Here is a 23,953-nt window from a genome sequence, read left to right as displayed (position 1 = left end):
AATTTCCCAACTAATTTGCATAGCATTCTGCTGGAATACGCCTTTGCAACTCTTTTGGAGCAAGATCCTCCATCCTTGACAAGGAACCCGTCCAGTTCCCACGCACTCAGAACCTTCACAATTTTCTGGCTCATGTTCACCATCCTGGTCACGACAGCGTATCGGTCCACACTCGTCACGTTTCTCGCCTTTCCCAACATGGAACAACCTCCCGAGACCTTTGAGGAGCTACAAAGTTCAACTTACGCTATTGGTTTGCAGTACATTAAAGGCGCGGCGTATCAGCTACTGAAACATTCTAAGAATCCTACATATGCAGGAATTTTCAAAAGAATGAGCTTGGAAGAAGATGATGTCGCATGTTTTCTAAAATCAGGTGGATTTTTTACAATATGAAAACCTTGTCATTTTTTAAATGTCTAATTTTCCATTTCCCAGTTAAATCTCGTTACGCCTGCATTTCTTGGGACTCGATCGCAGAGTTTGTGAAACATCGAAACTTGACCGACAAATATGGCCGAAGTCCAGTCCTACGGTCGCCTTCGTGCACGTTTGGTATCGTTGCTGGCTTGGTCATGGAGAAAAGGGCGATTTTTAAGACGGAAATTGACCAAGTTTTCAGATGGATGGTGGCAGGTGGGATTCTCAACAAAATGAATGATTTGGACGTTCAGTTTATTCGAAGAGAGAGAACTGCCTGGCTGAAAGAGGTCGGGATGGAGAGGGATTCAGTGACCTCGATGGTTGGAGAGAAGGGGTCGAAAAGGCTGAACTTGTCACATTTTAGTGGGTCCTTCTACCTTTTCATTATTTGCATTTTGGTCTGCATTGTTACTTTCGGGAGAGAGTTTGTGGACTGTAAGAATTTTGGTTGAATTGAAATGTCATTTACCCGGTATTGTTTTTTGCTGGGATATATGGACTTGCATACTTAATATCTGTATGACAAATTTTGCAAACGTTCATAAATTAGTGTAATGCTTTGTGCGCTTCCAAGATTATTAGTTTGTTAGACAAATTTGTAAATGAATTAAGTATATTCACTTTCTTTATATATAATCTTTATTTCTTTGTAAGCTTTATAAGATTATCATTTTACAATTCAAAATAAATTGTCCTAGATAACAATGAAGTAATTCCATGTGACAGTTGAGCATAAAATATAATTTCGTGAAGAAATGCATTACTGGCGACAAGTATATGTAGGACACTAAACTCAGCTTGTTTTCATCCCCTATCAAAGCCGTGGTCAAACACTCGGCACAAAAATCCCCGCAACTTGACAAAAATAATTTTTACAAAGAAATCATAAATATGTGCGCGTGTATTATTGTCTAATATTATTGTAGATGATGCTCGTTTTGGTGATGGTCCCAATTTTTCATGAAAATTGCAAAATCATACAGAAATCACCTCAAGCTGACAAAACTGGCACTCATTTGGAAATATGTTGGTCATTTCCAGCGTGCCTAAACATTTTGTTTTCCGTAGTTTCTCCTAAGGTTAGGAGAAACCACGGGTCATTTCATTTCATTCATTATGTAAATATTTAAATTTAATTTAATCGGTAATGTTTTAGTTAATTACAATAACTCATGTCAGTCACATCTTTGGCTTGCGTGGTTTAGTCAAAGTGGAGTAATGACTTTTTATAATTAAACTATGTAATGATCAATCCAATTGACGTCGTTGACAACTTATTACTCCAATCAACCCGAAAACCAGTGTATACTACATATAACACCTATGTACTCATCATATTTGACTTTGACATAAAATGAGAAAAACGAGTCAGGATAGATTACGCTTACATATGTATGTACCTACGCAGAATTCCAGTGCACAACACCTGCCGCAGTTAAACAATGGAATCAGAGTCATGGGAGCAGTTAATTTTAAAACTGGATAAGCAAGTTAAAACATGGAGATGATATCCATCCTCACTGCCTTATTTTCATTGTATTTAATTTGTCTCACAATGGGCTGAGTGATAATAAGTACTTATCATAAGCATAATACATTCTCTCTTGTTGGACCAGTTACCTAAACCTGACTTACTTAAATATGTATGTATGCATCTGTTAAACACACTCTCGTACTTATGTATTATGCTCAACTACATACATAAGTCTGTAAAATTTCGCAATCCTCATTGAACATTCGTATGATAAATATAACTCAACAGTCTAAACCAAAAGGTCAGATTGAGAATTTAAAACAGTTATATCATAATATGTAAAAGGCGAGGTTGAAGTAAAAAATAAAGATACGGTTATAAAATGAAGCATAACAATGACATAATTCAATTCACAAATTTAAAAGATTTATTACACAAATAAATAAAACGTGATAACAAAACAGGGATAACTTCTTCACAACAAAGTTTAACTTCCTGTATTTATGTATACCATTTACGCATGGAAATCCCGAAATAAATATGTTATTGAAAGGTGATTAAGAGCTTCCAATTAATTTAAGTCAAGGAATTCCCAACCGATTGGCGTATAAATATAATCCATTCATCACTTTGTCGAGATTACGGTTTATGTATGCACATATGTAGGTTGTCACTTTCACGGTAAAATCACTTATCCAATGACAAATCATAATCCTAACTACCATTTCGCTCGTTAAGCACGAGATGGAAAAGTTTTTGATCGATGTGTCTCTACCTTGTCGCCCGGATTCGATTAATCAACTCGATCTTTATCTCCAAACAATTAACAATGGTTCTGCCGCTACCTTCCCTCATATGGCGCAGATTAGGTACGTAACTCGAGGATGATTACGTAGATGTGTCAAACTCAAAAATTTATTTTTTTGATAAGCCCAGGATGCGATTGATGGGTGAATCCCCGGTTATAAAACTGGGCCGATTTGTCTCAAATTTCTCATTCCTTGAGTAGACTGGACATTACAGACTGCACAATGAAGGTGATCATCGTTCTCGCACTCGTCGCCCTGGCTTCGGGTAAGTGCTGATTTTGAAAAAATTATTTTGAAATTTTTTATGAAAATTTTATTGTTTATTTTGAATTTCATTTCAGCCATGCCCAAGAAGGAGACCCAACCACAAGCCTTCCCCGGCCTAAACCCAGGAAGGATTGTGGGAGGAATTGAAGCCGACAGGAATGAGTAATAAATAATTTTAATAAATTTCACTACCCCAAAAAGTAATTTACTATTAATTATTAATTAAACTTTACGTATTTTTATGAAGATTTCCATTCATTGTCGACATGCGCCGCGGATCTCACTACTGCGCAGGCTCCATCATTACCGAAGAATGGGTAGTTACGGCCGCTCATTGCTCGACCGCTCAACCCTCCGCGTACACCTTGACCGCTGGAGACCACAACATTGACGTTGTCGAAGGCACTGAACAGACCCGTCAAGTCGTGCAGATCATTACTCACCCAAGTTATGGAAGGTGAGAGAGTAGTAAATATGCAAATTAGAGGGGTGAAAAATAATGCTAATTCATAAAATGGCAGCCCATTCCAATACGAGAACGACATTGCCCTCATGAAGGTCTCACCTCCCTTCGAATTCAACGACATCGTCAGGCCAGTTATCCTCCCAGAGCTTAACTTCGCCCCGACCGGTAAGGCTAATTAATTTATGGGTAAAAATTTGCAAGCTTCTAAAAAGGCGTTAATTTCTGTAGCCGTTGCCACCGTTACTGGATGGGGTGCTCTTTCTCAGGGTGGTCCATCTCCATCCGTCCTCATGAAGGTCGATGTCCCATACGTGGATGATATCGCTTGCAACGTCTCCTACTCTGGAGATATCGCATCCACCATGATCTGCTATGGTGAAGGTGGAAAGGACTCGTGCCAAGGAGGTGGGTGGACAATAATAATTTGCATAATAGTCTCAACTTGCCTCATAATGCATAAATAGTTAATGATAATCTGTTGTAATTGTATGTTCCAGACTCTGGTGGCCCAATCGTCTGCGGAGCTGACAAGGCCCTTTGCGGTATTGTTTCATGGGGACAGGGTTGCGCTCAACCAGGGTAAGCATTTTAATTATTTAACTAATTGACTAAAGTGTATGAATTATGTACTGTGAAAATTTCAAAATGTTTAAACATTTTATTTACAGATACCCAGGTGTCTACACCGAAACTTCATGGTACGGTGAATGGATCCGAACTGCCATCACCCCCACTGAAGAAGATCCCTCACCCGTTGTCGATGGTAAATAAGTTAAACAAATATTTCCTCAATTCTATCCCCCATTCTCACCTTGCCTCTCTTCATCCAGTCACCGAATGCGGAGGCCGTATCGATGAATCCTCTGCCGCCATCAACTACAACCTGGGATCCTCCATCCCTGCTGGACAAAGGTGCGTCTGGACCGTCAAGACCCCATACGACTCTTTGAGGATCGGACTCCAAGAATCCGGCCTCGGCGCGGAGGACAAGATCTACGTCACCGAATACACCGCGACCGGACCAGGCAGACAGTTCGAACTTGCCGCTGCCGGAGAGGACTTCACCGTCACGGGGGGTCTTTACCTCATCACCTTCATTGCCGGACCATCTGGTGGATCCAATGGATTCAGCATTCACTACTTCTCCTCCGGATATGGTGACTCGACCCCTGCCCTGTCCGGTTTCGCCAGCCTGTCCACTGCCACGGGATCCTACTCTTACCCAGAGGGTGGTGGCCAATACAGAAATGGAGAGAACGCCGTCTTCATCGTCAACCCATCCGAGGCTGGCGACCGCACCTTGACCTTCACCAGGATGGATGTTGAGAACGATTCTTCCTGCACGTACGACGCTGTCGCTGTGTTCGTCTGGACCAACAACATGTACACTCAACGAGCCAGGTAAATAAGTACCGGTTGAGAATTTGGGGGTGGAATTTTTGAGACGGGGTTATCAATTATAAAAAATGTGTTGTGAAACAGATTCTGCGGAACGGCGATTCCAACTCCATTCCAAATTCCGGGAGGTCTTGCCCTCGTCACGTTCACGACGGACAGCAGTGTGACCGGTTCTGGATTCACCTTCGGCTGGGCTTAAGTCTGTTTCGTTTCAAATTCGGCTTATTTTTAGCCACTTTTTCTAATACTCTCCTCTTGTACGATTCGGTATCGTTTTTTTTGTGATATGTGAATAAAAATTGAGTTCTTTCTGAAGTTGATTCGATCTCAAATTTATTATGCATTAACAATTTCATAAATTTCTGAAAGTATTTATTTAATTAAGTACATGTACAGAAAAAATTGATAAGTATTTCTGATATTTACAAACGACTCATATAAATAATTGAAATGAATTAATTGATGAATTACGTAAATTGAATGTCACTAATTTCGTTATTAACCACCTGGTAGAAAAACAATATCTGTATAGTAACTCAGTTCTGCAACTATTAGTTAAGTCGAATCATCTTCTTGCGACGTCTCAGTTTATTTTGAAACGCTGACTGACAAAGATAAATTCCATCCGGACTTTTATTGCATCCCAAAAAATCACAGCAAACGGCTTTTCCAGGATGACACGGGCGATTTGTAATTATGCAGAGGTACTGACAAATTTAAAATCGTGGTGACTTTTCAATTTAATTTATATAGTTAAAGAAGCATATATGACAATCGTACCGGTTTTAATGCTTGAGCATTCAAGGAACAAAGTAACACGCACATTACGGTAGAAACACAGATAATTTCGATTGTGTTCATGGCTTTGTCTTTGCAGCGTGAATGTGAGCATTATATGTACATTTATGGAACTACGCAAATAAATTGTACTGATCATTTGTATGTTTTTATATTTAGATTTTGTTTCTAACTGTGTATTGCCGGTTCCTGGAAACATTAATTAGCGAAAGGAGTTGTTTTCAATAAATCTGTCGTTAATATAAGTAACTATTTAAATTATTAGTAGCATGTTATCCTGGTGGAGCTATATGTACACATGTACATACAGAAGTACATACACATGCATATTCACATCAGTAAATTGTGAATTCCTTCCATGGGTTGTCGATTCACTTTTTCGGCAAAATTCTTAGAACGCAAAGAATTATGCCGAATATGTAAATTGGTAATTTAACCTTGTAGATACACAATTTCATTCAAATTTCGACGGATGAATGGACATCATCTATCAGCACATATGCGTATGTAGCTCCTTCCTTTGGATGCCTAAAAAGGTATTTACTTGAACCAGAATAATTTGGTATTAACTTCACCATGCAAAATGTGTTCCTTAATTTTATTCGTCTCTATCCCTAAATCAGATTATTTTAACTTTAACTAAATATTAGTATGAATTTTTCAGAAATATTGGTTTATTTTGCTTCAGAGACTCGTGCATGCTACATATATTGACACCTGTACGAATATCAGTACTCGCAATTTCGAAATACGTATTTCCTGAAAATGATACCTGAAAGTGGATGAAAGCTGTACATGCAAAAAAACTTAAAAAAATGTGTCCTCATGTGCATAAATATCCGAAAATTATCTTGCTAAAAATAACTTACCACAAAAAAAATCAGTATTTTTAATTAGTCTATTGACTATTGCAAGTTTTAATGGTGAAATGGAGAAGTGTTGCATTATATAAATAAATATATAGTTTATCTATTAAATGGAAATAGTTACTATGCATGTACATGTTTAAATATGCGCGTAACGTGTTAAACTATACTTAAAAGAACAATTGTTTAATACCCAACATGAAATTACTTGTGCACAATTAGTCAAAGTAAATAAAAAAAATTCACACTTCATAGCTTATCTGGAGACATTGCACCTTAGAATATATTAAAATTACACTAATGACAAAAACATGTTTTTCAAAACTTTAATTATCCAGACTCCAAGAAACTATGATCATAAAATTAATGAAGTTTTGACCATATAAAATCTCACTCAGACAGCTCTAAAACCAGTCGAGATCTCTCAGTTGACTTATCTTATTGAACAAAAATATATACACACAATTTCCCTCAGGTGAGTTTTCCTAAATAATTTATGTAGAATTATCATTCGTTAACAAAGTTTCTTTTTTCCCTAAAATTTCAGAAACCATGAAGATTTTTGCAATCATTTTTGCCATCGTCGCCATCCTCATTGGGCTCACATTTGGTCAGAAAAGTGGGGAAAAATGTACTTTCACCGGTGTCCAAGCAACGGATGATTCCGCGTGTGGCGGAAACCTTCTCTGTGGTAAAACCGGTACGTGCGTCTGTCCCGATGTGTACGGATCATCGACTGCCAAATTCACCGTGTCCGCTGATCAAACGACTTGTGTTGCGAAATCATAAATTTTCAATAATTGACATGTCATTTATGTATGTATATCGGAAGAAATGTGTCAAAGTTATTAAAAATTTTCATGATACATATGTATGTATTAAAAGCTGTGATACAGAGGCATGCTATTCTTATCAGCATTATAATTTTGTGCTTGTTATCCAAATTTGTAAATAACTTGCTTATGATCGGGAATACTTATTATACAATTTGTGAATAGTAATTAAGATATAGAAAAATAAATTGAATACTGCATGCAAATTTCATGTCACGTTTTACCAACATTGACAATTTTTATGCAGTGCGATATAATTTAGTTTAGTATACCACTGTATAATTCACAATTTTTCTCAAATTTGTTAATTCACCTGATGAAGGACGAAGTATTTTCCGAAAGCTTGTGACTAATAAACATTGAACAAATTTACATCCATGAGTTCCGAAATAATGTCTCTTAATTTAGTTTAGATTTATCAGTGCTTCTATAAATGCTGGACGTCGGAAATAATTTCCATATCTTCTAATGACTAGATAAATACTTCTTATGTACAAGTTAGTTGGTTTATATTTACTTCTGAGTATGGTCAAGTTATCCTAACTTATCATTGATAAGTTATCAGTCCTAGATTTCTAAAATATTAGAATAACGAACTTAATAAATTCTCTTCGAGTAGTTTGAAAATTTCATAAGCAGTGGAATAAATTACAATTCGTTATTACTTTTGATCTAGGCACGTATATACATAGGAATGTAACTTACGTAATCTTATGTACATATGCATTTTGTACTCCTGTTATGCGATTTATAAATATTTTTTACCATTGCACAACTGTATTATACTTATTAAATACTTAGTTAACTTAAAATTGGTTTGAACACCACGGCGTTAATTACACTTCTTTTCAGGTATTTAATGATGTTATTGACACGTGAAATCTAATGACAATGACGACACAAGGAAGACCTCCGAAACAAAAAAAAGATTTTAACCATAAATAAATATGCATGAGTACTCGACATGTATCCACTTTTTTGCAGCTTTATGAGCAAATGGACCAAAATTATAATAATGAAATGAACAAAAACAACTTTAACAGCAAACATTACAGTTCCAAACTTCTCAGAAACGGAATAATTAAACATTCGTCAAAATAAATCATTTTCTCAGCATGTATAAAATACAGATTGTGCCAAGTCTAAATAGGTTCATAACTGAAGTTTGCAGGGAAGGATACAAAAATTCAGATTTCTTGCTAGAAAATTATCAAATAATTCGGGTAAACAAAATTTCTTCCAAATTTGTTAGCTTCAAATCTTTATGTAATTATAACTTGACCTTTCTAATTCACTTTCAGAAAAGTATGAAGGTTTTTGCACTTCTGGTCATTCTCGTTGCTCTATTCATTGGGCTAACAACGAGTCAAAAGCATGGGGCGTCGTGTACTCACACTGGAATCAAACCGAAAGACGATTCCGTGTGTTCTGGAAATCTGCTCTGCGGGATATCCAATACCTGCGTCTGCCCAGACACTTATGGGTCCTCCCCATTGAATTTCAACATTGCTGCTGATGGATTATCGTGTGTGGAGCGATCTTAAGTTTTTATTTGCAAAACTGAATATTAAATCCTTACATATGTACATATTTAAATTCAAACGGGTATCGGAAAAAATCTGTCGGACTTTTTATACAATAGTTTTAAAACGTGTAATGATTTCGAATTATTCTATTTCGTATAATTTACTCATCATAATTTGTTCATGTTACAAAATTTTATCAAAATTGATTTCATAAAACATGCAATAAAAAATCTTTAGTTATGTAAGTTAAAGTGTCTCATTCATGAAGGCATGTATTTATGAACCCACTTGAACTATTTAGGCGATTTTGTGCTTATTACTGGTAACCTGACTGAAGTTAATGGGCGTACTCACGTCAACGTCTTGAGTTTTTTGTCGTATGCATATTTTATCGTTACGTCCCCTGGAAGTTATAGATAGACTGAAGAAAATCCCTGGAGACAAACCCCTAATAAAGTTTTGATACATTTTCACCCATAATCTACCGCATAATACCCCCCCCCCCCCCCCGCAGTTTTGGCATAATCAGCCCCAAGATTTCCCCAATCTTCGATAATAATTTCGATCCCGACCGCAATTTCCTTGTAAAAGGGGACATAGCAATTCGGAAATATGTAAGTGCACCCCCTAGGCTTAGCGCAGGGGATGACATGATGCGCCATACCAATCGTTTGCACGAGAACTGGTGCAATAATTTGTCCAGTAATTTCCCTAGTACTTATCCAAAAAAGTATATTGATTATAATTGTCATAAATATACCTAGGTATAGGCAATTTGTGCATTCAATTCAATGCAGTTCAAAGATTCTACACAATTTACAGGAACTTACGTAAATACAATGTTTTTGAAAAAAAAAATTAACATGTTTAGGTAGCAATCAGTATTCAGTAGTTTTTTTAAGCAAATAATAAAGAAAAAGACCACCATAATACATAAGTATGTACATATGTCAACTACAAAATAAAATACAGTATGAATACCATGCATTCCATGGATAAAATAGGTGGAATCGCATTTTTATAACTTATATATTAGAAAACTACAATTATAATTATGTACAGGAAGTCAAGCAAAATTTAATTAAGTAAATATATATTTATTATATGTATATAAGTATGTATGTACATATGCATTGTTAAATTGAAGACAAGACAGAATTAAAGGGCAGGTGTGGTGGGGGCAGGGGTCGTGGTCGTGGTGGTGGCATTGTTGACGAGGGAGACGGCACAATTCCAGGCGGTGATGTCGTATTCGATGAAGAGTAAGGTGATTTGTGTCTCTTTGCAAACGCAGGTCACGTTCAGCTGGCCAATGATCGTTGTGTTCACTGCGCCCACAGGGGAGCAGACATTTGCTGAAATTCAATATAAAAATAGTTACATTTTTTGTCAAAATTTAAGAAACTGTGAAAATTCAGAACTTCCATCATCTAATTTGGACATGTGTACATATGTACACAACGATTTTTCTTATATAAGTATTTACATACCTCCAATTGTTATTGGGGTTGACTCCACGGGTAGAACAAGGCTCCCGGTATAAGCCACCAAGGCAACGAGGGCAATGGATTTGGTGAAGGAAAGCATTTTAGATATCTCTGATGTATGTTTCCGAAGTATGTAAACTATGACAAATTTGGAAATATTTTTAAGAAATTTTTTTTGTGGCAAATGATAAATTTATTAGTAAGATATTGCTTGATCTTGACTTTGACTTGTAGATTGGATGTGAATGTCCAGTGTGAAGGACGGCATCTTTTTATTCAAAATATTTCATGCGTAATTCACTTTTCGGTTCTGACGCTTATTTTTGTTTGTCAAAATATTGCGGATAAACGATTCAATTTTCTATTCATGACTTAGCTGGACTAAAGAGGTTCGATATTCCTTATCATAATAACTTAAAATATTGCATTAGGTTAGTAAATTGACAATATCTTTGTCCGTTCATTTGTTTCAACTCCTTGTCAAATTAGAACTTGTGGTACACAAATACAATACTATACATATTTACATTGAGTTGTATATATGCATCTATGTAGGTGCATACGTCAAGACTTATCAAAGTTTGTCCCAAAACCATTTCTTGACCAATTGAGACACCGTGGGAGAGATATGTACTCCTGTATGTATACCTACATAAACGCAAATAGACATAATATGTTGTATGTACATAAGCATTTATTATTTTGCGAATATCTCCGATGTGCGACTGTACATACATACATGCGTCCTTTTAGTTGTCTGTACCACTACCAACTACATAATGTTGTCCTGCTGAAGTCGAGAATAACTGTGAAATACAGACTTATGCACATATCTATTTATATATGTTTCTACATAGGTTTCGTTTATAGTTTATAATGTACATATCCGCGATTTCCTTAGTGCAAACAATGCTACATTGCAATTTACGTAAATGTTCAGAATTGGATTTTTAGTTGTTCATATCTCAAATTTTGTATTTGTAAGTGCATTGTTCTCTGCACAATTACATAGCTTATGTTTGTGTGCAATAAGTAGAAAAAAGAGTAGAGAACTAGTCCATTTGCTAAATATCAAATAAGTGTATGAAAATAATTTTACAACTTTATGTTGTCTCGGAATACTTAATATCTACATATTCATACATGCAAACGTACATGTTCTATATATGTATTTATAAGTACTTATTTATTCATAACTACAGAAGCTTAAGAAAAGAAAGACATCCGCTAGCTTGCGGCTGTCTTTCTCATCCTCGGTTAGTGTGATTAGGAAAATTAATTCATCTTCAATCCTGATAAATTAGCCATCAGCTATAATCTTGACGTCATAACGCCTCATTTGTTTATTTGATTTAAGTATGCACATGCTTAAACATAAATACATGCTACATATATCTTCACTTAATTATGTACGTATGTGTGCTTCTCGTTTCATAACCGATTATACGTGGGTGTTTTATTATTGATTTTCAAAAGGTATGTTCCGCACTGTTTCTGACAAAACTTTTGATGAAATAACAAACGTCAAATACATTTAGGATGCTGTGATTTTTTTCAGTTCTGTAGGTTAACATTAACACTAGCAATAGCTCATCAAAATTTACCTCGAAAATATGCCAAAATTTACGACTTGATTTCATTATCATCAGAAAACCGTTTCCCCCTGATGTCCTTCTTTAAGTTTCGAAACGAATAATAATCACCAAGGGTCATGTCTGAACTGTACGGGAGGTGGTTTATGACGGCGAAGCAATTTCCGTCTGCAGCAGTCCTCGCAAAATGCCAGGTATGAGGTGGCGCTTTGGCGTGCTAAAAATGCACCAACTCTTTTTTTTGACCCCACGTTTTCTTCAACCACAGCACACAGCTCCTTCGGGATTCCTGCATAGGCTGTCCCATTTATCATAGTATTTTTACCAATAAATGTTATAAGGAAGGGACCTTTGGTGTCCTTGAAAATGGGAATCATCAATGTTTTGGCAGGTTTTTGCACTTTTGCTTTCATGGGCGGTGGCGACCCCCCGTGCTTCCATTGTATGAATTATTATTTGGTCTCCGGGTCATAATAGTAAACCCAAGTATCATATCCAACTATTAAAATATGAATCAGGTTCCAGGTTTCATTTGAAATGGCAAAATTTTCATTACAAAAGTCGACTCGATCCTGTTTTTGAGATGCCGAAAGCAATTTTGGTACCCAACGGGAGGAAGCCATTTTCATACCGAAGTCTTCAGTTAACATGGAACAAATTGTTGGTTTTGGAACACCCATCTCATCTGCTAAATAGGACAGTTTCAATCGCGGATCTCTCATTATTGGTTCATCTAGTTTCCTGAGCCTTTCTGTGGGAGAAACAGATTTTGGGCGTCCTAGCGGCTTTTTGTCCGAGACTTCTTTTCGCCATCATTTGAACTTATTGACCAAATTGAATTTGTGTCTTGTGTTGGGCAGTTTTCATCGTAAATTTTAAGCATTCGATCATAAATCTGCGACACGTATTGCCCCTCCAGCATTAAAAGTTAAATCACACTACGATATTTAATTTGCAAATCTGACATTTTTCCGTCGAGGTAAAGTTTGCTGATTTATTGCTAGTGTTTATGTCAACCTACAAACCTGAAAAAAATCACAGCCTCCTAAATGTATCTGAAGTTTGTTATTTCATCAAAAGTTTGATCACAAACAGTGCGGAACATACCTTTTGAAAATCAATAATAAAACACCTACGTATATGTAGGTATCTAACTCAAAATCAGTATAAAACTTTAGGTCATATTTGTACATATTTATATATACGCATGATAATTTACTATTAAAGAATCATTAGCAAAGCTCAAATTTTGTCAGGAACTAATAAGTGAAACAAATGATTTGATCAAAACATTAATTATCGAACCGCTTTAATCCAACTGGGTAATGAATGGCTGAATATCCGCAATATTTTGACAAACAAAAATAAGCGTCAGGACCGAAAAAATAAATTGCGCATGAAATATTTTAAATAAAAAGGTGCCGTCCTTCACATTGGACATTCACATCCAATCTACAAGTCAAAGTCAAGATCTTACTAATAAATTTCTCATTTCCCACAAAAAAAAATTTCTTAAAAATATTTCCAAATTTGTCACAGTTTACATACTTCGGAAACATACATCAGAGATATCTAAAATGCTTTCCTTCACCAAATCCATTGCCATCGTCGCCTTGGTGGCTTATGCCGGGAGCCTTGTTCTACCTGTGGAGTCAACCCCAATAACAATTGGAGGTAAAACATTTAAATAAATGTTCCTGCATAAATTGAAATATATAAGCTGACGATTTTCAATTTTGTGAAATTATTTTAACATTGACATTATTTTATTTGAAAAATTTAACTATTTTTGTATTGAATTTCAGCAAATGTCTGCTCCCCTGTGGGCGCGGTGAATACGACGATCATTGGCCCGCTGAACGTGACCTGCGTTTGCCAAGAGACGCAAGTCACCTTACTCTTCGTCGAATACGACATCACCGCCTGGAATTGTGCCGTCTCCCTTGTAAACAATGCCACCACTACCACCACGACCCCTGCCCCCAGCACTTAATTATGCCCCTTAATTATGTCTTATCTTCAGATAGCCATATAATATTTGTATATTTATTTACCTACTTCATTACATTCTGGTCGACCTCCCAGGTGATCAAGCCTTCAAGGATGTACATATGCAAATATATAATTCACAAAAATGCTATTCCGCTAATTTTACCCATGTAATAAATGGCATTGATTTTATGAATTTTCTTTTATTTTCTCACAACAAATGGATATGCACATTCATCCGAAAAACAGGTATGACTTTAAAAACATAAGAAAATTAAGAGTTTTGACTAGAGATGAAAATCTCAAGAATTTACCCCAAAATAGTAATAAGTCACATTTTAATAATGGGACATATATTTATTTTCCGCAAAACAATATGCAATAGCTGACTTACTTGGCGACGACCGGTAATGTGACGCTTGAATCATCATGAATGACGACCAGAAAAATTGAATTCAACAAACACTTCTGCAATTACATCGATTAATCGGACTGCGATCTTAAATTGTTAACTCAGCTGCAAGTTCGGGGAGATCGCTTATCGAATTATGCATATGCCTCCTCTAATTGATTTCTTATCAATAAATTTATTAATGGATTGACCACAGACAAATCTACTTATTGAACTCGTGATATCAGTTAACGTGCAATTTTGTACTACCTACGCAGTCTTACCAACGAACGTACTCGTACAGAGTTGCGTACGTCCATCAGACAGACGAATTGATGGATAAGCCCATTGTCTTTTGTTATCAAATTGGTATAAAACTCGGTTGCCCCGGTTATCCAAATTCATTCACACAATCCATTTCTTTCTGTACACCAAGTAAGAAAAAGCTCAATTTGATTTACAATTTCAAAATGAACTTCCTTGTTCTCGCCACCCTTCTCATCACCGTTTTCTCCTGCGCCACCGGGGTCAAGCAGTACTTCACCTTCTTTCAGGGCGAGAACTGCACCGGTGACTACATCGGATTTACCTCAAAACATGCCACCCTCACGTATTGGGAACCTTTCATCAATGCCTCCAAATCTGCGGAGTATGTCGGAACGTAAGTCACAGGAATTAATTTAGAGTATTAAAATCGTTATAAAATTGATAAAGCTGTAAATAATAAGCGCACATAAAAAGTACTAAGTTTCGAATTTCTTATATCAGCTGGCACCTCTACCGTGAACAAAACTTTACCAATGTCGTGGCCCCCTTTGGTCCCTCTTACGAGCCGAGATGTTCCCCCACGACTTTTGCTTTCTTAAACGTCAAGTCTCTCCGCCATCAGGGACCTCTTGACACTTCCACGAGCGCTATCTCGGTCTACGAAGAATCAGGATTTTCTGGTCGTGAGGTTATCATCACTGCCCTCTCCGCTAATAACTTTCCCTTCGTCCCTGCCTCCGCGATTAGTTCGGGAAGGAGCAACTGGACATTATGGGAGACAAATAACTTTACCGGAAACGCGACCTGCTTCGAAAACACGTCTGGGAGTGGGGCCGATCATTGGTTAATTCATAGCGTCCCTTTCGCCTCGGTGGTTTCCGGTTGCGCAGGTGCTTAAGAATTGTCCAATTACATGATCAAGTTCAGATCCAGTTATGAAAATGAATAAAGCAATACTTAAAAATAAAATTTGTTAAAATGGATGCTTTGTTCGCCTCAATTTATTTTCCGATTTTAAATCCTAGTTAAACACGTTTACATACATATATTCACCAAATTACAAGAAATGATTTATTTTTAAAAGAAAATTTTTAATTTTATGGCAAGAGAAATTGTAAACCAAAAATTCTAATTAAAAGTTTTCATTAAGTTTATACATTTTGCTGCCTTAAGCTATAAGCCTAATAAGTGGGATTGTTGCCAATCTTTTCCATATTTCCACAGTCATTACTGGGAAAATGAGTAGTTTGTTTACTCAAATTGTCTCCATTAATCATCTTTTCCAGTTAAATGCATCTGTTTTTTTTACAATTGATACTGCTTTCAATAGACAAAATGCATGTTCTCATTAAATTATTCTCATCCGGCGTAACTAATAAATATTCCAATGTACTAATCCTAAGTATGTACAGTAGCTTAATAAGCTGCGAAATACAAATAAATATTTATCAAATTTTACCAGCTCATTCCCCAGTCCTCAACCGCATCATCACATTCACGTCAATTTTATAAGCCTCACAAATACTCGATTACTCTTTACTTGGAAATCATTAATAGTTCATCCTCTTACATATAAAAACGTTACACTCTCATCTTTCTACCTCAGAATACAATCAAACTACTAATAACATCATCTTTTATATCGTCTCACATTCCCCACCAAAATGTCCATCATTCTCACATCCTTTACTCTATCCACCCTGATCCTGAACACCTTCGCTGCCCATCAAATCAACGTAATCAACCGCTGCTCCGAAACCGTATGGGTGGGAACCTTCGGCGACAACCAAATCCCTGCCGGTGGTGGTTTCAAACTTAATCCGGGACAACGCCAAAGCTTCTCCACGATCGATGGCTGGACTTCTGGCCGCGTCTGGGGGAAAACCGGATGTGACTCAAATGGCAATAATTGCGTGACCGGAAACTCTCCACCGGGTGGAAGGACGACTTTACAACCTGTAACACTAGCCGAATTCGGATTCGACAAATTCATGGGGCTGGACTTTTATGACTTGAGCTTGGTTGACGGTTTCAACCTGCCCATGGCGATTCAACCCTTTGGTGTAAACTTGGACCAGAATTGCAAACTGTTGCGGTGTCAGTTCAACTTTAACGTGTGCCCAAATGAGAGAAATTTCCGACAATTTGACAGCCGAGGAAGGATGGTGGCTTGCAATAGTGGATGCAGTGCGAAGAGGGAGGACAAATATTGTTGTACTGGGCCGTACTATAATAATCGTGATAACTGTCAACCAACCGAATATTCGAGACTGTTTAAGGATCAATGTCCAGACTCGTATAGTTACGCGTACGATAAGAAAGACGCGGATTGGGCGTGTAAAGGAAAGTCAGCGGGGTCATCGGGATATGAGATTACTTTTTGCCCCTAGTTTTATTGTTGTTAAATTAAAATTCTATTATTTATTTGAAATAAAGTTCGAATTATATGCGAAACATAGCAATTGATGTTGATTCTCATATGCAATTAATTCTTAGATTGCATGACACATTGTTCTCTATGTATGATGTACCACACTCCAGTGAATGGTGCCATAACATATGTACGTATTTACACAGATATTTATGCATTCATTGAAAGGTATTAATTTTATTTATAAATTGAGAATATGAAATTAAGTATGTTGAAAAGTGGGCAAAGTATTAAGTCCCCATAAAAAAGTACAATATAGTCATTAAAGAGTTTGTTGAATTCTTTTTCGGCGATTTTATCCATATCCTCCATAACCTGAAAATCAATTAGAAAATACCACTCATACATATTTAACAGGATTAATGCTCTCGTTGTAACTCACCACCATATCCTGAAAGAAATTTAAAATAGTTAAATTAAGACAAGTACATGGAATGCTATCAAGGAAATCTGCAACATCAGATTTTTCCTTTGCTCCCCAAACTAACAACTAATCGACTTTTAACTTGCAAATTTTCCCATTAACAAAATATTTAAGATGAACTAAAATTAATTGCATAAAACGGATTATGAAAGAATACCTCCATAACCTGGAATTAGAAAATTTTAATTTTAATATAACGATGAACACAAAGATATTTATTTAGGTCAGGTATGCAGCTTACCACCGTAACCTGTTAAAAAAATTAAACAAATTAATATCAACTAATAATAATTGTTTCAATTATCACTTCCAAATGTCAAAATTCTCACCTCCATATCCTAAAAAAAACAATTAGAAAATCAACATCAAAATTATATAGATTTTAACAAATATACATATGCACAGTAAAAACTAACCTCCATAGCCCCCAAAACCCCCTCCATAACCTGCGGATAAGATAGAAAAATTTTCACTACCGATAAAGCTACTAAGAAAATAAATATTTGTGAGACATATGTATTGCCAGCCCATTAATAAAATTATACATGAAAAATGCATTAAAGGTGTCTTTTGTCTGGTTTCATAATTAAGTTGACAAATGACAAATGCATTTTTATATTTTTTTGCTTAAATAAACAAAAATAAACAAAAATGCAAGATGGAACAATCAATGTTACGTATGTATTTAGGTCATTACGCACCTCCATATCCTGCAATTAATTAAGATTTGTGTAAATATTATGCAATATGAACCGATAATTACATTGCCATACCTCCGTATCCTGTATAAAGAATTACAATACAAAATTATTAGCATCATAGAAAAAGCACGTGGCTTGACTTAATATTATCTGCTAGACAAGTATCTGTGTGCGTACCTCCGAATCCTTTCTTAATAAATCTCGGCTCTCGAATCAATGCTAATCCAAAAAATCAAAATATGATTAAATTATCCTCAATCAACTGATGAAAGTGCGAGCTACATACCAGGAGAAGGGCCATTGACGTCTGGATACGTTAATCCATTATTAACTTCAGGTGCGCCGATTGGATTCCCACGCACTGAATGAACGGAAAACGATAGCAGTACAAAGTAAAGAATTAATTCAACAATCTTATTAAATTTCCCCATTTTATTCAGAAGAAAAAGTAGCAGTGTGCTTTGTACTTTAAGGAAATTTCAACTGGGGCCAGTCCCTGGAGAGAAGCAGATTTATATATTACTCAGACTCCATCAACTTGGCCGGATTCACGGCAAATTTCTAATTAAAAATGTGATCGACGAATTGATATGCTTAATCAGGCAGAAATCGGAGGGTAACTAAAACAATATAAACAATATATTTCTCCAAAACAGTAATTATTCATGGTTTGAGAAGATAGACCAGACCGATGCTTTTGAAGCGACAGGTGAGGATACTAGGGATATTGATTACGAGTTCGCATAGGTATAAAAAAAACGAAGTTCGCAATTTTGCAAAAAAATGGCGAACTCGTACATATGTATTCGTAATATGTTCAAGTAATATATTCATCAAAAATGTGTGTAAAACTGTAAATTTATGTACATTACACAAATAATGTGTGATAATACAGATAAAACACCTGGACTTTTTCATACACAAGTACAGATGTATGAAACGCATGAAAGCGAAACAAAACGCAAGAAACAAATTTTTTGTAATCGTGTGGGATTCGGCAAATCGTTTTTTCCGAAACCAAATCTGGAGATAGCTGGTTTTTTTAACGTGAGCGTGACATATACCGAGACAAACGTGCAAATGAGGTAGATCCGACGGAATTCCCAAAAAAGTAGCGAATCTGAAAAAAAATTCCAGTGAAGGATGGAGATGAGACAAACATACACATCATGCAATGATACATAGCTTTTCTTTAAAAAAACATTACGCAACTATCTATTAAGGACATGGTTCAATTATATTAGTTTAATAAAAGTATAAAAGATTTGGTTGCCTGGTTACATAAAATACTAGAAAATCGGATGACGCATTAAAAACTTTGTCGTTTTATTGATGCAATTGGCTAGTACATTTTTGTGCGCCACAAAGTTTGATCATTCTTGCTTACATTCGTAATTTATAATTATGAAACTGTCCAATAATGTCAAAATCATATCAGAAATCAAACTTATAAATGCCCTATGTAAGCATGTGAGGTACTTACAATGCATATGTCAGGCATATTCTCGTTGATCTTACATAAAACTAGCATTAAATTATGTATGCAATACTTAAGCAGCACACATTTTAAATTATAAGTTTTGGTTCCAAGGCTGCCCTAAGAACCTACATATTTTGAATGAATATATAGATATGTATAGATAAGTTTTTATATGGTCAGACCGTTAATTACTTAGGAGGACAACCCTTCACCGACAGAATCACCGATCTTGATGCCCTTTGGATATGTTGTAGTCCTAGGTGAGTCTAGTAAAAGTGAAGGAGGATTTCATTCCATGGCCCCATTTGCGCCCGCCACACCCACTCAAAGAGGAATCTTATGCCAAACTGGTCGCATTAAAAAATTCACCAAAAATCCATTTTTAATGATAATTTGATAATTTTTGCACCTTTTTGATCCCAGATAGTTGTTTTATCGTATCCGACATGAATTTCAATTTTTTGAATTTTTGAATATTTTCGAAAATTTCGTAGATTTCGAAAAAATCAAAATTTCAAAAAAGTTGAGTTTGCTATTGGATATGATAAAGCAACTATCTAGGGTCACAAAAATGCTTAAATTGTGAAAATCCGACCAAAATTGGATTTTTGGTGATTTTTTTAATGAACCAAAACAGGGTATTTTCGCACCTTTGAGTGGGTGTGGCGGGCGCAAATGGGGCCATTGAATGAAATCCTTCTTCACTTTTGCTAGACTCACCTAGGACTACAACATATCCAAAGGGCATCAAGATCGGTGATTCTGTCGGTGAAGGGTTGTCCTCCTTAGTTACATATGTATCATGTATAATATCTAACTACATTCTTATATGTACGTAAATCTTACTACATACATACAGACCTGCTGGTTTGAAACCTACAAAAAATATTATCTTTTAAGGGAAGCCCAACTCTTGTAAGTAAATCAATAAATACATAACACATACATTGTATCCACGAAAGCATGTAGCACGAAGGTATTCACAATTTATTCATGCCAAATTTGAATTAGGTTTTTACATATGTATGTATGCATGCATGTACATATGTAATATGTCTGACACGCTTCTCTATGAATCCTGTGCAGCATTGGGGTTTGTGAAATATGAAGCATTTAAAATGCTCAAACCTATCCAACAAGTGGCTTGCAAAAGTGAAGTTTCTACATTTTCTGGTGTTTAAGTAGGTGAAAGCACAGACAACACACGAGTCGGGATTATCGATTTTCACCCACACAGGTTGTCCCAAGCTGCACAAACGTTTAGCCATATTTCGCCAACGTTCTCCTGCTGAGAAACATGTGTTCAAATATCACAAGGCCTAGAGAGTGAGAATTATCTTAGAAATATTAATGCCTGTTAAGTATTTACAGAAGTTTACATTTGCATAAGGTAAGCTAAACTTATAAATAATTATGTATTTTCATAACAATTATTTAAATAAGTAATCACTGAGCCCTGAATTCATAAAGCGTTAGCTGTAATACCTAAGCAAATCTGACAAAATGCCTGGGATGGGAGGTGCTGTGGGGTTTTGCCATTCACGAGGGAGCGGTATGGGGCTAAATGAGTGGAATTTCTTAAAATTTTCGCCCCATGAAAATCTCCACATGAGAAGAGAATCCACCTACGATGGAGCCTTAATCAACCTAGTTAAATCCAAACGAAACGAAATTCGGGGCACGGTCCAACTCACGAAAACACTGGATCATTTCGGTATCGAGTTCCTATAATTTACTTGGAAATATGTTTTATCAACATTCTTAAAACTAAAATTTCCATAGTTTAGCTCGATATTTCTGTACGATTTTTAAAGTCCTTCTCCAAGACGTGTGACCAACGAATTTATTGTAAATTATTCCAGGACTTGTGATAGAGCTCGCTGGAAACTTTGAAACACAGGAAACCAAAACGTACCCCTTATTACCACCAAACCATTCCCCCTCCGGTCTTTCCCGCTCCCTGCAGGACTTATCGATCTCCTCCTCCCCCTCTAGCCCCATACAGCACCGCTTCTACCCAACCCACGGAAAAAATGTGTCCATCCCACTAACATCCACCCCCCTGAAAAAGTACCCTTTTCACCTCAAACTCCCACCCAATATCCTCATCCCACCCAGCTTTCAATCCCCGCTCGGCAAAGTGCAGTATTTTCTCCGCGTTCTCGCCCAAAGTAATAAGAACCCCAGTTTCCTACGAGAACTTGCCTGGAAAGAGATCAACTACCCGGGACAGGAGACAGTCAACCCGGGTAATAGCGTTCCCACAAAAAAGGATTTTGTCCTTGACGGGGTCAAGATTTCGGTGCAAGTACCCCGATCTGAATTCATCCTTGGAGAAAGCATCCCATGCACAATATCTGCCCAAGATGGAGAAGAAAAAGGCTCTCTAAAAGATATCACCGTTTGGCTGACCAGGATTATTTGCTATACGCCAGAAATAGGAAAAAATCCACTCTCAACGACAAAAGTCATGCATTGCGTAACATTCAAACGGTTCCTGAAAAGAGAACGGTTTACGAGGAGTGTAAAATTTGCGACGGATAAAATACGAGTTCCTTCGTTTAAGATGGAGGATGAACCTAAATTAAAGATCCGATATATCATACAGGTTAAAAGAATTTGCATATTTAAGTAGTTATGTAACTTTATTAATAAGTTTTGCATTATTTTAGGTAAAGGTCACCACTGCGAGTGAGAAGAGTGAAACCGTTCAGATTGATCTCTCATTGGGGACGGACGCGACCGATCCGACACCTTCTGCCCCCAGTTGGCAACCCGATCCTTCAGCACCTAATGAAGAGAGCGAACAGGTTGAAAAACCAACGGCGCCGGTGATGGGGGTCGGGTCACTCGTGGGGTCGGTGATGTCCCTCTTTCCACCCAGTTATTCTAGCCTCCCCTCCCGAGCGGTGTCCATGGTGTCGTTGGAGACTTGTAAGATTTATTGATTAATTAATTATTAATTGGTTGGTGATATTGATTGGTGATAATTTTCGACATACTTTTTCAGTACCGCCCAATTATGACGACATCTAAACATTTTGGATGCTTGGTTTCGATTTCTGGATTTTCTTAACACTTGATTGACACAATATGTATGTACGTACACTACCAAAAATGCTCACAAATTTACATACACGTACAAATTAAATTGCGTTCAAATCACATTGCAACTACTTAAATAAATTGATCTTTACAAGTGGATATTTTAACTCTGGAGGTTTTTAACATGTCCAAATCTGTTATGCTATTCAAGTTCAAAATATTATAAAGATTAATGCACGTGAAACAAAGGATATTTATTATATGCTAAAACTTAAGATTAAGATTAAGATTATTTTGAGAAATTAATTCCTCAAACTAAATCTTTTCTCATCCATGTGAAATTAACTCTAATTTAATTAATGATTATATATATTTGCGTATGCATCTTAATATGCAGTCAAGACAAGAATTATGTTAGTTTCCATTTAAATACTAATTTATCTTGAACTACAACCTCACGATATAATTATAAATAAAAATTGGTTGAAAAATCATGATGCAACTTGACTTGCATAGATTATGAAAAAGTGACAATATCATATGATTTCATTAAATAACTCATCTCGCTCTCCAGTGATTAGTTATCAGAATCACCATCTTTTTCATACGCGTGCAATTGGAACCCATGGAGAAACAGGAAATATTTGCAATTTCTGCAGTAAGAAAGTCATCAATTACTAAACGCTATTCAAATCCAACATAGATGAACATTACTAAAAAGTGACCTCTCTGCCCTGCTACTCTCCAACCTACATATGTGCTGGTATGCATCAATTATGTAAATTACAAGATGTGAAAAACTGGCTAAAACTGGAAGAGCTGAATCATTAATTTTAACTTGGCTCAATTCCTTATTAGATATGTTTTACTGCCTGGTATCAGTTTCCAGTGAAAAGTGTTACTAAATAAGTAATATTAATAATTGATTTATTGCATAATACCCAACATCCTTTGCACATCATAATGTTTACATAATATTGATACTCATAAAATCGTAAAAATAAATCAAACTAATTATTGGTATGCATAAGTCAAAATATTTGGCGAATTTATGCCAAAAAAGAAAAGTGTTACTAAATACGTAGTTATCAAAGTCCGAAATCTTGTGTTTATGTAGATGAGAAGAATATGAGGCGTGACTGTGGACCTGAAGGCATTTTTCCTCAATACGGAAGGATGCACCTAATTCTGGTAAAATTAACTCCATTCCAGTCAGTGACAACTTGTCACCATGTGGACAAGATTTATCAAAAATTATCGCCATTTGGTGAAGCACATATGTACAT

General features: G+C 36.2%; 5 protein-coding genes and 3 long non-coding RNA genes across 13 annotated transcripts; 6 read left to right on the top strand and 2 right to left on the bottom strand.

Annotated features, from left to right (window-relative positions):
• The first annotated feature begins 2,828 nt into the window (after positions 1-2,828).
• Positions 2,829-5,152, top strand: LOC110849756 (ovochymase-2). Its single transcript, XM_022097198.2, has 9 exons — positions 2,829-2,971; positions 3,048-3,135; positions 3,221-3,430; positions 3,495-3,604; positions 3,668-3,844; positions 3,937-4,018; positions 4,108-4,202; positions 4,270-4,840; positions 4,922-5,152. Exons 1-9 carry the CDS (start codon positions 2,929-2,931, stop codon positions 5,034-5,036), a joined length of 1,491 nt encoding a protein of 496 aa, XP_021952890.1. The 5' UTR covers positions 2,829-2,928; the 3' UTR covers positions 5,037-5,152.
• LOC118435621 lies at positions 5,047-5,714 on the bottom strand. Its single transcript, XR_004834923.1, has 2 exons — positions 5,618-5,714; positions 5,047-5,544 (listed from the first exon to the last, which is right to left on the bottom strand). It is a non-coding gene; the product is annotated as an uncharacterized LOC118435621 (long non-coding RNA).
• Positions 5,715-6,885: 1,171 nt separating this feature from the next.
• On the top strand, positions 6,886-7,545 carry LOC110849959. Its single transcript, XR_002547897.2, has 2 exons — positions 6,886-6,976; positions 7,049-7,545. It is a non-coding gene; the product is annotated as an uncharacterized LOC110849959 (long non-coding RNA).
• An 869-nt stretch (positions 7,546-8,414) lies between these two features.
• LOC110850115 lies at positions 8,415-9,105 on the top strand. Its single transcript, XR_002547927.2, has 2 exons — positions 8,415-8,557; positions 8,636-9,105. It is a non-coding gene; the product is annotated as an uncharacterized LOC110850115 (long non-coding RNA).
• Positions 9,106-14,709: 5,604 nt separating this feature from the next.
• Positions 14,710-15,569, top strand: LOC110849842. Its single transcript, XM_022097304.2, has 2 exons — positions 14,710-14,980; positions 15,088-15,569. The coding sequence occupies exons 1-2, from the start codon at positions 14,790-14,792 to the stop codon at positions 15,482-15,484; spliced, it is 588 nt and encodes a 195-aa protein (XP_021952996.1). The 5' UTR covers positions 14,710-14,789; the 3' UTR covers positions 15,485-15,569.
• A 561-nt stretch (positions 15,570-16,130) lies between these two features.
• On the top strand, positions 16,131-17,048 carry LOC110849658 (pathogenesis-related protein 5). Its single transcript, XM_022097090.2, has one exon. The coding sequence runs from the start codon at positions 16,251-16,253 to the stop codon at positions 16,974-16,976; it is 726 nt and encodes a 241-aa protein (XP_021952782.1). The 5' UTR covers positions 16,131-16,250; the 3' UTR covers positions 16,977-17,048.
• A 118-nt stretch (positions 17,049-17,166) lies between these two features.
• On the bottom strand, positions 17,167-18,647 carry LOC110850041 (claw keratin). Of its 6 annotated transcripts, XM_022097524.2 has the most exons (10): positions 18,429-18,647; positions 18,320-18,361; positions 18,215-18,223; positions 18,143-18,151; positions 17,858-17,887; positions 17,771-17,779; positions 17,683-17,691; positions 17,599-17,607; positions 17,400-17,408; positions 17,167-17,332 (listed from the first exon to the last, which is right to left on the bottom strand). In XM_022097524.2, the coding sequence occupies exons 1-10, from the start codon at positions 18,571-18,573 to the stop codon at positions 17,313-17,315; spliced, it is 291 nt and encodes a 96-aa protein (XP_021953216.1). In that variant the 5' UTR covers positions 18,574-18,647; the 3' UTR covers positions 17,167-17,312. The 6 variants fall into 6 exon arrangements, with proteins under 6 accessions (XP_021953216.1, XP_035707776.1, XP_021953217.1 ...); XM_035851883.1 differs by having other exon boundaries at positions 17,167-17,408; XM_022097525.2 differs by lacking the exons at positions 17,400-17,408; positions 17,599-17,607.
• Positions 18,648-20,590: 1,943 nt separating this feature from the next.
• Positions 20,591-22,773, top strand: LOC118435940. The gene is made up of 5 exons (XM_035852482.1): positions 20,591-21,012; positions 21,093-21,336; positions 21,485-22,230; positions 22,295-22,556; positions 22,633-22,773. The coding sequence occupies exons 2-5, from the start codon at positions 21,126-21,128 to the stop codon at positions 22,656-22,658; spliced, it is 1,245 nt and encodes a 414-aa protein (XP_035708375.1). The 5' UTR covers positions 20,591-21,012; positions 21,093-21,125; the 3' UTR covers positions 22,659-22,773.
• Positions 22,774-23,953: the final 1,180 nt, after the last annotated feature.

The sequence above is a fragment of the Folsomia candida genome, unplaced genomic scaffold (genome assembly GCF_002217175.1).
Source record: "Folsomia candida strain VU population unplaced genomic scaffold, ASM221717v1 Fcan01_Sc005, whole genome shotgun sequence".
Taxonomy (NCBI): Eukaryota; Metazoa; Arthropoda; class Collembola; order Entomobryomorpha; family Isotomidae; genus Folsomia; species Folsomia candida.
The sequence above is the reverse complement of the archived record's forward strand: the minus strand, read 5'-3'. Positions and strand labels throughout refer to the sequence as shown.

What these genes read in the sequence shown, in the direction of transcription:
- LOC110849756 (XM_022097198.2), top strand. Translation starts at nt 2,929, where the DNA reads ATGAAGGTGATCATCGTTCTCGCACTCGTCGCCCTGGCTTCGG. An exon ending in AAAGGACTCGTGCCAAGGAG is followed by an intron (nt 3,845 to 3,936) that starts GTGGGTGGACAA and finishes TGTATGTTCCAG; the next exon opens with ACTCTGGTGGCCCAATCGTC. An exon ending in CAGGGTTGCGCTCAACCAGG is followed by an intron (nt 4,019 to 4,107) that starts GTAAGCATTTTA and finishes TTTTATTTACAG; the next exon opens with ATACCCAGGTGTCTACACCG.
- LOC110849842 (XM_022097304.2), top strand. Translation starts at nt 14,790, where the DNA reads ATGAACTTCCTTGTTCTCGCCACCCTTCTCATCACCGTTTTCTCCTGC. An exon ending in TCTGCGGAGTATGTCGGAAC is followed by an intron (nt 14,981 to 15,087) that starts GTAAGTCACAGG and finishes TTCTTATATCAG; the next exon opens with CTGGCACCTCTACCGTGAAC.
- LOC110849658 (XM_022097090.2), top strand. Translation starts at nt 16,251, where the DNA reads ATGTCCATCATTCTCACATCCTTTACTCTATCCACCCTGATCCTGAAC.
- LOC110850041 (XM_035851883.1), bottom strand. Translation starts at nt 18,573, where the DNA reads ATGGGGAAATTTAATAAGATTGTTGAATTAATTCTTTACTTTGTACTG. An exon ending in CGTCAATGGCCCTTCTCCTG is followed by an intron (nt 18,362 to 18,428) that starts GTATGTAGCTCG and finishes TTTTTGGATTAG; the next exon opens with CATTGATTCGAGAGCCGAGA.
- LOC118435940 (XM_035852482.1), top strand. Translation starts at nt 21,126, where the DNA reads ATGCCTGGGATGGGAGGTGCTGTGGGGTTTTGCCATTCACGAGGGAGC. An exon ending in GAAAACACTGGATCATTTCG is followed by an intron (nt 21,337 to 21,484) that starts GTATCGAGTTCC and finishes AAATTATTCCAG; the next exon opens with GACTTGTGATAGAGCTCGCT. An exon ending in CATGGTGTCGTTGGAGACTT is followed by an intron (nt 22,557 to 22,632) that starts GTAAGATTTATT and finishes ATACTTTTTCAG; the next exon opens with TACCGCCCAATTATGACGAC.